The 10,566-nt window shown below is 45.7% G+C and overlaps 1 protein-coding gene across 1 annotated transcript; it reads right to left on the reverse strand.

The window, feature by feature from the left end:
* Nucleotides 1-4,362: 4,362 nt before the first annotated feature.
* Nucleotides 4,363-7,395, reverse strand: Ccr3 (C-C motif chemokine receptor 3). The gene is made up of 2 exons (XM_090323231.1): nt 7,313-7,395; nt 4,363-5,741 (listed from the first exon to the last, which is right to left on the reverse strand). Exon 2 carries the CDS (start codon nt 5,727-5,729, stop codon nt 4,644-4,646), a length of 1,086 nt encoding a protein of 361 aa, XP_090179357.1. The 5' UTR covers nt 5,730-5,741; nt 7,313-7,395; the 3' UTR covers nt 4,363-4,643.
* Nucleotides 7,396-10,566: the final 3,171 nt, after the last annotated feature.

The following is a 10,566-nucleotide window of genomic DNA, read 5'->3' on the forward strand; positions in this document are numbered from 1 at the left end:
GTCGTAGGGCTTGAATCCGGGGTCTAGGCTTTTATACTCAAGGCTAGCGCTCTACTCTTTGAGCCACAGCTCCATTTCCAGCTTTACGCTAGATCTTTGGAGATAAGAGTCTCACAGACTCTCCTGCCTGGCCTGGCTTTGAACTGTGATCCTCAGATCTCAGCCTCCTGAGTAGCTAGGATGACAAGCGTGAGCCCAGGCCTTTTTTTTTCCCCTTTTTTATAGATGACAAAAGTCATCTTTTGATGACCCACATACTCTATGTGTGGGGTCTCTGTGGCCAGAGACATGGAGCTGGAATTGAACCCAGGACTTTCTGACATGGAAGTTCTGTCTTCACTGAATGTGGCTTAGAAGCAAGTTCACCTCAGTCCTGCCTGGATATCGCTCTGTCTAGCCCCATGTCACAAATCTGTCAGGATTTCACAACCCCTCTCTGGTCCAGATGGTTTTAAATACGTTCCTCCTTTGAGAAGCTGTGGTTACATCTCTTGAGTCACCGATTTTCCCAGCTCTGTTGCACAAGAGGCGAGTTCCTTGGAAGTAGGGCTGGTAACAGCAAACGGTCGGTGGCTTACATCGGTTGTCATGAGGCTGAGATCTGAGGATCACAGTTCAAAGCCAGCCCAGGCAGGAGAATTCGTGAGACTCTCCTCTCCAATAAACTACTCAGAACAGGCTGGAAGTGCATTGTTTAGGACAGTACTGAACTCACATCCTCAGGAGGGCCTCTGACAGAGATAGATCTTTCTGACTCACAGCACCAAGCCATCTTTCCTTCTTCCTGACTCGCTGTTGACTTGACTCCCTTGCAGCTAGGCAGAGCTCTGGGTGAGGAAAACTCCCGTCTGCTGCAAATCCCAGGCTCATTTTCTTTCTTCCTCTTGTTGCCGTCTTTTTATTCTCCTAGAACCTACGGGAGCCCACGTCTCAGACCCAGGGACAACAGCTTCCCTTCTGGAAATGACTGAATCCACACGGGAACCTAGGTCAAAAAACCTAGGTTTTTGACAAGCACCACCCAGATTGGAAGCAGGTTATAGAGCAATTTTGCCTTCTTGAAAATGGGTCTAGGCTAGACACTGGTGGCTCACACCTGCCCTCCTAGCTACTCAGAATTAAGATCTGAGAATTGTGGTTCAAAGCCAGGCTGGACAGAAAAGTCTGTGAGACTTTTTTTTTTTTATCTCCAATAAGCCATCAGAAAATCAGAAGTGGTGCTGTAGTTCAAAGTGGTAGATGCTAGCCTTGAGCAAACAAAGCTCAGGGATACTGCCCAAGCCCTGAGTTCAAGTCCCAGGTCTGGTTGAGAGAGAGAGTGGGAGAGAGAGAGAGAGAGAGAGAGAGAGAGAGAGAGAGAGAGAGAGAGAGAGAGAGAGAGAGAGAGAGAGAGGAGAGTTGGGAGTGTAGCTTAGTGGTAGAGAGCTCGCTTAGCATGCACAAAGCCCTGGGTTTAATTCCTTGGCACCACGTAGAAAAAGCTGGAAGTGGGGCCGGGAGTTTGGCCTAGTGGTTAAAGTGCTTGCCTAGCATGCACGAAGACCCGGGTTCGATTCCTTGGTACCACATACTTAGAAAAAGCCAGAAGTGGTGCTGAGGCTCAAGTGGTAGAGCTCTAGCTTTGAGAAAAATCCAAGGACAGTGCTCAGGCCCTGAGCTCAAGCCCAGGACTGGCAAAAAAAAAAAAAATGGTTGGAGAAAAAGCTGGAAGTGGTGCTGTGGCTCAAGTGGCAGAGCTCTAGCCTTGAGGAAAAGGTGTCCAAGGAAAAAAGTGTCCAGGCTCTGAGTTCAAGCCCCAGGACTGGCAAAATAAAATAAATAAATAAAAACAGTCTTATGATCTTTCCTGCCCGGAGTGGCTTTGAACCTTGAACTTCAGATTTCAGCCACCCAGTAGCTAGAATTGCAAGCTCGAGCCACCAGCACCCAGCCTTATCACGACAATTTCCAAAATTCCCCAGTGGGCCCATGAGTAATCTCCCCTGCCCTCCCCCCCCAAAAAAAATGTTCAAAACCTACTAGTTTTGTGTTGTTTCTCCAGACTGGCTTCTCTGAGAGTCCTGAAATACACACACACACACACACACACACACACACACTCCCTGAATTACTTGTATCATTGCTTTGTGGTTAGATCCTTGCCCAAACCATATTCAGTTCTTAAACTCTAAATCAATTTTGTGTGTATGTGTGTGTATGTGTGTGTGTGTGTGTGTGTGTGTGTGCACGTGTGTGTGTGTACCAGTCCTGGAGCTTGAACTCAGGACCTAGGCACTGTCCCTGAGCTTCTTTTGCTCAAGGCTAGCACTCTACCACACAAGCCACAGTGCATTTTTTTGGTGGGGGGAAGGTAGTTAATTGGAGATAAGAATCCCACAGAATTACCTGCCTGGGCTGGTTTTGAACTGCTATCCTCATACCTAAACCTCCTGAATAACTAGAATGATCGACGTGAGCCACTGATACCCAGCCTATTTTTTTTTCTGTTTTCTGTGGCTTTCTGTGGACCTCACAGTATAAATAGTATTCCTGGATACAACATGGCATTTTTCTAACACAAGTGGACAGAGTTTCCAGTTGTCATATCCCCAAAATGTAGTGAACTGATTCTGCCTATCTGAATGGTGGGCCACCCAGGACTGGGTGTGGTTTTCAGCTCCCTCTAGTGGTCACCTCTCACACTGCAACTTTATTGAAAACTTTGTGTGAAGATTAAGGCATAATTTGGTTGGAATATCAAACTGAACCTGCCAGGGCACTGGTGGCTCACGCCTGTCATCCTAGCTATTCAGGAGGCTGAGATCTGAGGATCCCGGTTCAAAACCAGCCCCGGGCACCAAAGTTTGTGAGATTCTGATCTCCACTGAACCACCAGAAAACCAGAAGTGGCAATGTGGCTCACAGCGATAGAGTACTAGAGCTGAAGAGCTCAGGGACAGCGCCCAGACCCAGAGTTCAAACCCCACGACTGAAAAAAAATAGATAAATAGATCTCCCCTCAGTTCCAGGAAAGCCTAGACTTCAAAACCCAGGATTTCTGGTGACATTGGGCCAGTAGTGGTTTGCCCTTGTTTACCTAATAAAGATTAATATATAAATTACATATATAATATATATAATATATAATATATAGGTCATGGGGCTCGAACGTTGGGCCTGGACGCTGTCCCTGAGCTCTTCAGCTCAAGGCTACTGCCCTATCCCTTGAGCCACAGCCCCATTTCCCAGTTTTTCTAGAGGTCAATTGAAGATAAGAGTCTCAAATCCTTTTGTGCCCAGGCTGGCTTTGAACCTTGATCCTCAGATCTCAGTTTCCTAAGTAGCTGGGATGATAGACATGAGCCTAAGAAAGATGAATATTTGCAATAGGTATCCCATAGAGCTGGGGACCAGTGGCTGTCATCCTGGCTAGTTAGGAGACTGAAGTAGGGAGAATCATAAATTAAAACCAGGTCAGGCCAGCCCTTCTCCCTTCTCAACCAATAGCAGGACAGTATGGCAACACCCATAGCATGACGGGACATATAAAATCAATTAGGCTGGATGTTGTCGTTCAGACCTGCTAATCCTAGCTACTCAGGAAGCTGAGACCTGAGGATTGAAGGTTCAACGTCAGCCTGGATAGGAAAGTCCAGGACACGCTACAAGTGGAGCTCAGAGCCATGAAAGTAGTTCAGGTCCCTGAATTCAAGCTCCAAGATGGGTGCGCGCACACACACACACACACACACACACACACACACACACACACACAGAGCTAGAGACAAAAAAAAAAAAAGGACTAGGGCATGTGGTTCAAATAATACAGTACTTGCCTTGCAAGCACCCAGAATAAAAACCTCATCCCTCAACTATCTGCCTATCAGTAACAATTGTGGTTAACAGATGTCACATCACAGGATAAGAGACAACCAGGAACAATGTTTTAAAGCCTTTTCGTATTTTTTTTAAAGGCTCTTTTATTGTACATGTTGACCAAAGCACAGAGAAAGAAGCGAGAGAAAGTATTTCAGTTTTCAAGCCAATTTGAGATTTGGCATTCTGTGGTTTAGTTGTTTCCAAGTTTATATATCCGGTGTGACCAGACCCAACTTGCAGGCGAACACGATGGTTGAGGGAATTCAGGGCCAGACAGAAGAAGTTGAGGCTAAGCCGGGCAACTCAGGAGGCTGAGATCTGAGGATCCAGGTTCAAAGCCAACCCAGGCACAAAACGTCTCTGAGATTCTTATCTCCAATGAACCATAGAAAACCAGAAGTAGAGCTGTGGCTTAAGTGGTAAAGCAATAATCTCGGATGAAAAAGCTAAGTTCAAGGCACCCCCCCACCCCCCCACGACGTGAACAAATAATCAACCCTTGCTTATTATACCTTGCTGAATGACAATTAATATCCTACGTCCTGGGCCAATGAGAAGTGGCATTATAGCATTATCCACAGCTGTTTGTGTCCTTTTTTTTGTCCAAAACAGTCTATTTGAGATGCAGTAGGACACAGAGAAATAATCTAAATCAAAATTTTTTTTTTTTGCCAGTCCCGGGACTTGAACTCAGGGCTCTCTGCCTGAGCTTTTATGCTCCAATCTAGTGCTCTATCGCTTTGAGCACACTTCCACTTCTAGGAAATTTCCTGTACCCCACCCATCTAAAACGCAGCCGAAAGTTCCCCCTCCCCCGTGGAAGGCGAAAGGGAGCTGTTCCTTTCTAGTCTCTCCCCAGGAAAAAATGGAATATAGTTGCCCATATGGCTGAACACATGCTTCTGAAAAAAATGGCATAGATGTTTCCGGAACTTCTCACCAGCAAAGGCGTAGATGATAGGGTTCACACAGCAGTGCACGTGAGCAATGACTTCTGTCACCTGCATGGCAACATCCAGCTGTTGGCTCCTCTCACAGCTGGTTTCCCACACCACCCCCTGAAGAATGGACAGAAGAAGAAGGAGATTATAAGGAGCCCAGAAGATAAAAAACACCAGGAGAATGAGGAAAATAAGTCGGATGGCCTTGTATTTCTTCTTATTGGGACATCTGAGCAGTGTCTTGATAATTCCGGAGTAGCAAATAATCAATATGCCAAAGGGGAGAACCAGACCCAAAATATTCATCCTTAAAACATGGAAATACTTCCAGCCGTCTTCTTCATCCTCTGGGTAAAGAGGACTGCAGGTGGATTCGTTGAGGTTTTCCTGGAATTTATGGAAGATAAATTCAGGGAGAGCTGCCAGGCCTGCCAGAGTCCAGCTGGTGAGACTGGTGATAATACCAAATCTCACTGTCCGGGTTTGAAGAGCAAAGACGGCGTGGACGATAGCCAAGTACCGATCAATAGTGAGGAAGACGATAAAGAAGATTTCACTGTAAAGGCCCAGGTAATAAAATCCAGAGATACACTTACACAAGATGTTTCCCCAAATCCACTGACCCAATAGAATGTAGTGGATCCAGAAAGGAAGTGTGAAAAGGAAGAGTAAGTCAGATAGGGCCAAATTAAGCAGGTATATATGAGTCAGAATCCGAAGTTTCTTGTATTTGATGAGAATCACCACCACCATCGTATTTCCCAACAGGCCAAGGATGAAGACCAGAGAATACAGAGGGGGAAGGAGCTGAGAACCCTGCTCCTTAATGTTGATTTTTTCACACAGCAAAACCTCATAGTCGTAGTCGAAAGATGTTGGGGTGCCAAACTCCCCACTCCAGGGAATCATTTCAGCCGTGAAGGTCTCCATTCTAACGTGGCCCTGTTATCCAAGACACACAAAACAAAACAAAATTGCCAAGATTAAACGTGAGGATACAGGCTGGGCATGGTGGCTCAGGAGGCTGAGATCTGAGGATCGAGGTTCGAAGCCAGCCTGGGCACTAAAATCTATGAGACTCTTATCTCCAATTGACTTCTAGAAAACTGGAAGTGGCGCTGTGGCTCAAGGGGTAGGGAGGTAGCCTTGAGCTGAAGAGCTCAGGGACAATGCCTAGGCCCAGAGTTCAAACCCCATGACTCACCAAAAGAGGACTGGGAAGGTGGCTTCCTGGTAGAGTGCTGGCCTAGCATGCATGAAGCCCTAGGTTCAATTCCTCAGTACCACATGCACAGAACAAGCCGGAAATGGTGATGTGGTTCAAGTGGTAGAGTGCTAGCCTTGAGCAAAAAACTCAGGGACAGTGCCCAGAGCCCTGAGTTCAAGCCCCAAGACTGACTCCCTCACCCCCCGACCCCCAATATGATAGCCCTTCCTATTTGCGGGCTCTTCACTAAATGTCCTTTTCTGAACTTATCCGCTTTGGCTTGAGTCATACAAAGGGCTTAAACTTCCCTGCAGAGAAACAACGCAGCTTGCAAGAGGCAATTGCCAACTCTAACTCCAATGTTGCATGCACTGAATACCACCCCCCCCCCATCCCAGCATTCTCCTGCAATACTCATCGAAGGCTCTCCTTTCAGAAGACCCGGGTTCGATTCCTCGGTACCACATACACAGAAAAAAGCCGGGAGTGGTGCTGAGGCTCAAGTGGTAGAGCTCTAACCTTGAGAAAACCCAAGGACAGTGCTCAGGCCCTGAGCTCAAGCCCAGGACTGGCAAAAAAAAAATATATATATATATATATTCTTATATTATATATAAGAATTATACTCATAAGAATTAATTCTTAATTATATAATATATAATTGTCAAATATTGTTTTCTCCCACTTTCCCTCCCCCCACTCTAACTCTATTTTCTTTTTTTTCTTTCTTTCTTCTTTTTTTTTTTTTTTCTTTTGTCAGTTGTGAGGCTTGAATTCTGGGCCTGGGCGTTGTCCCTGAGCTCTTCAGCTCAAGGCTACCACCCTACCCGTTAAGCCACAGCGCCACTTCCAGTTTTCTAGATTCATCCACTTTGCAGTGACTTTCCAGTGAAATTTGGAGGTAAAGATATATTCGGGCTCACATCTGTCATTCTAACTACTCAGGAAGCTGAGATCTAAGGATCAGAGTTCAAAGCCAACCCAAGTAGAAAAATCCATGAGACTCTTACCTCCAATCCAATGAAGAAAAGGCTAGCCAATGTAGCTGTGACTCAAGAAGCAAAGCACCAGCTGTGAGTATAAAAAGCTAAGTAATTGGTGCGAGGCCCTGAGTTCAAACTCCAGGGCCAGAGCACGCACACACACACACACACACACACACACACAAATAGAAAAGCAGCCAAAATTCAGGTGAGAGTGACAAACAAGCATATCAGAGTGTAGTCAGGGGAAAAGAACAAGCAATTAAGAGCAAGCCAAGAAGAAAAAATTGACATATTTAACAATTCCGATTGATTCCACATACCCCTTTTCCTAGGTAACTTTGCAGCCTATTTGGAAATAATCATCTAAATAAACAAGTTCGGTGGCCTTTTGCTTGGAGCTTTCTGGAAGGAGAAGCGAAAAGGAAGATAAGTGGTACTAGACGATTCTGCAATGGGTGGTAGATTAGCTCTTAAGGGCTCCTGAAACAAAGATAACTATTGGTAGTTGAGTTCCACGCAACTAATGAAAGGAAAATAACCATTGGTAGATTAATTCTCAGCACTAATGAAAATAACCATTGGTTCGTAAATAACACTGCTTCCTGTTTTACTGGGGCTAGCTGTGCAGGGTTTGCAAGATTCCAGAAAGATACCAAAGGGGTGCAATTCTTCCTTTTTTATTTAAAAAAAATAATAAATTTGTATTGTTTATTCTGGCCAGCATAAGCTAAAACACTCTTGTAAAGCAATCTTGTTCTGCCATGACTATAGAAATTCGAGAGAGAACGAGGTCAGAATTCTCTCCCATCACCACTGCAAAGACTCATGGGAATTTCTCTGTTAGAGATGGGAACGACTGAGGGTGATGGAGTTATATTTTGCACCCAGGGTAACTCAGACTGAGAGTTTGGCCTAGTGGTAGAGTGCTCGCCTAGCATGCACGAAGACCAGAGATCGAGTCCTCGGTACCACACACATAGAAAAAGCCAGAACTGGTATTGTGGCTCAAATGGTAGAGCTCTAGCCTGGAGAAAGTCCAAGGACAGTGCTCAGGCCCTGAGTTCAAGCCCCAGGACTGGCTTACCTGGTATACATGAAGATCCAGGTTCGATTCCTCAGTACCACATACATAGAAAAAGCCAGAAGTGGTGCTGTGGCTCAAGTGGTAGAGCTCTTGCCTGGAGAAAGCCCAAGGACAGTGCTCAGACCATGAGTTCAAGCCCAGGACTGGCAAAAACAATAACAACAAAAATACCCTGGTATCTTGCCAGGGGACTCTGCTAAAGACTTTACTCTTGTTTTGCATGCAACTTTTCAGTAATCTTGTAGAATCAGTTCACTTAGTGGTTTTTTTTAGTTGTTTTGTTTCTCTTTGTGTGTGTGTGTGTGTTGTGTTTTGTTCTGTTTTTAACCCTTATCAGAGGAGGAACTGAGGCAAGTGGTTAAGTAACCAGCCCACAAACACACCATGAGAAAACATCGAAAAACAGCAACACCCACCCTAGATAAAAGTTTGGTCACCAGCCCCTCACCCAGCCCTCTGCTTCTTTAGAGGCTGTGTGTTTTGAGGCCTGATGGGGCCTGCAGGCCTGAGGGACCAATTTTAAACTTCCAGGCACCCTAAATTCCTAGGGTGAAAAGTCAGCAGTTGATTTTATTTTTTTTTCATTGAGTGACTTATTTTTTTTGCCACTCCTGGGACTTGAACTCAGGGCCTGAGCGCTGTCCTTGGGCTTTTCTCAAGGCTAGAGCTCTACCACTTGAGCCATAGCACCACTTCCTGCTTTTTTTTTTTCTGAGTACTTCATTGGAGATAAGAATCTCACAGGAACTTTTCCACCCAGGCTGACTTTAAACCTCGAACCTCACATCTCAGCCTCCTGAGTAGCTAGGATGACAGGCGTGAGCCAGGACGCCTGGCTCTGGAATCAATTCTTAACATGGTTATTGCCACCTAGTAAGTGTAGGTACAGCATGGACAGAAGGGGGCGCTCTAGTTCTTGGGGTGCTGGTATTTCATTAGACTCCACCAATGCCTGGCAAATTCTCCCCACCCCCCTCTCTCTTTCTCTCTCTCTCTCTCCCTCCCTCCCAAGCTTGAACTCAGTATCTGATGCTTTCACCCATTAGCTGTCACACTCTACTACTTGAGCCATGTCTCGAGCCTCTCTCTCTTATTTTTCTCACATTCATTTCAATGCCCAGGCGGCACAAAGCATGCTATCTGAGGAAGAGAGATTCAGGCCAATAGCTATTTGTTGTTTGTTTGCTTGTTTTATTTTGTGCCAGTCCTTGGGCTGGAACTCAGGGACTGGTGTGCTATTTCTTAGCTTTTCTTCCTGCCTTCCTTCTTTCTTTTTTTTTTTTTTTTTTGCCAGTCCTGGGACTTGAACTCAAGGCCTGGACATTGTCCTTGGACACGTTTTGCTCAAGGCTAGAGCTCTACCACTTGAGCCACAGCACCACTTCCAGCTTTTTCTGTGTTTGTGGTACTGAGGAATCGAACCCAGGGCTTCAGGCATGCTAAGCAAGCACTCTACGGCTAAGCCACACTCCCCTTTTTCTTTCTGTTTTTTTTTTCCTAACTCGAGGTTCGTGAGCTATCCCTCGAGCACAGCTTCACGTCTGGCTTTTTCTTTTCCCCCTAGTTCACTGGGAGAGAAGAGTCTTACTGACTTTCTTGCTTGGGCTGGCTTTGAACTGCAATTCTCATATCTCAGCCTCTTGAATAGCCACTCGTACCTGGCTCAGACACATAGTTTTGAAGTGGCACTGTGGCTTGAAGTGGCAGAGCACTAGCCTTGAGCAATGCCTGAGCAAAGCTCAGGCCCTGAGTTCAAGCCCCACAACCTCCCTCCCAAAAAAGTCTTCCTACTAGCCACAAGAATTCTGTGCTCTTGCTGGACGCCGGTGGCTCACGCCTGTCGTCCTAGTTACTCAGGAAACTGAGATCTGATCTGATATTCCTGGTTCAAAGCCAGCCTGGGCATGAAAGTCCCCAAGAGTCTTATCTCCAATGAACCACCAGATAACTGGAAATGGTGCTGTAGCTCAACGTGGTAGAGAGCTCGCCTTGAGAGCTGAAGAGCTCAGGGACAGTGGCCAGGCTCAGAGTTCAAGTCCCATGACTGACAAAAAAAAAAAGAAGAAGAATCTGTACCCTGCCTGCACATGACACTTCCAAATACAATTGTTCCATGAGTTATATGAATGGCTCATTTGATCTTTTCTGACTCAACTGCCATCCCATAAGCAGGCTCCCTGAAAAGAAAACAACCAATGCATTTTATACAAATGCGTAAAAAACATCGTAGCAAGAGAAACCTGTTGATTTAAAAAAAAATAACAGTAAAATAGGAGTCAGGAGTTTGGCCTAGTGGTAGAGAGCTTGTCCAGCATGCATAAAGACCCGGGTTCTCTGTGTATACACAGAGAAAGCCTGAAGTGGTGCTGTGGCTCCAGTGGTAGAGCTCTAGCCTTGAGAAAGCCCAAGGACAGTGCTCAGGCCCCGAGTTCAAGTCTCAGGACTGGCAAAACAACAAAAAAATGTAAATAAACGAGAGAGCATTGCGGA

Source organism: Megascapheus bottae, chromosome 32 (assembly GCF_031878675.1).
Source record: "Megascapheus bottae isolate mThoBot1 chromosome 32, mThoBot2.hap1, whole genome shotgun sequence".
Lineage (NCBI taxonomy): Eukaryota > Metazoa > Chordata > Mammalia > Rodentia > Geomyidae > Megascapheus > Megascapheus bottae.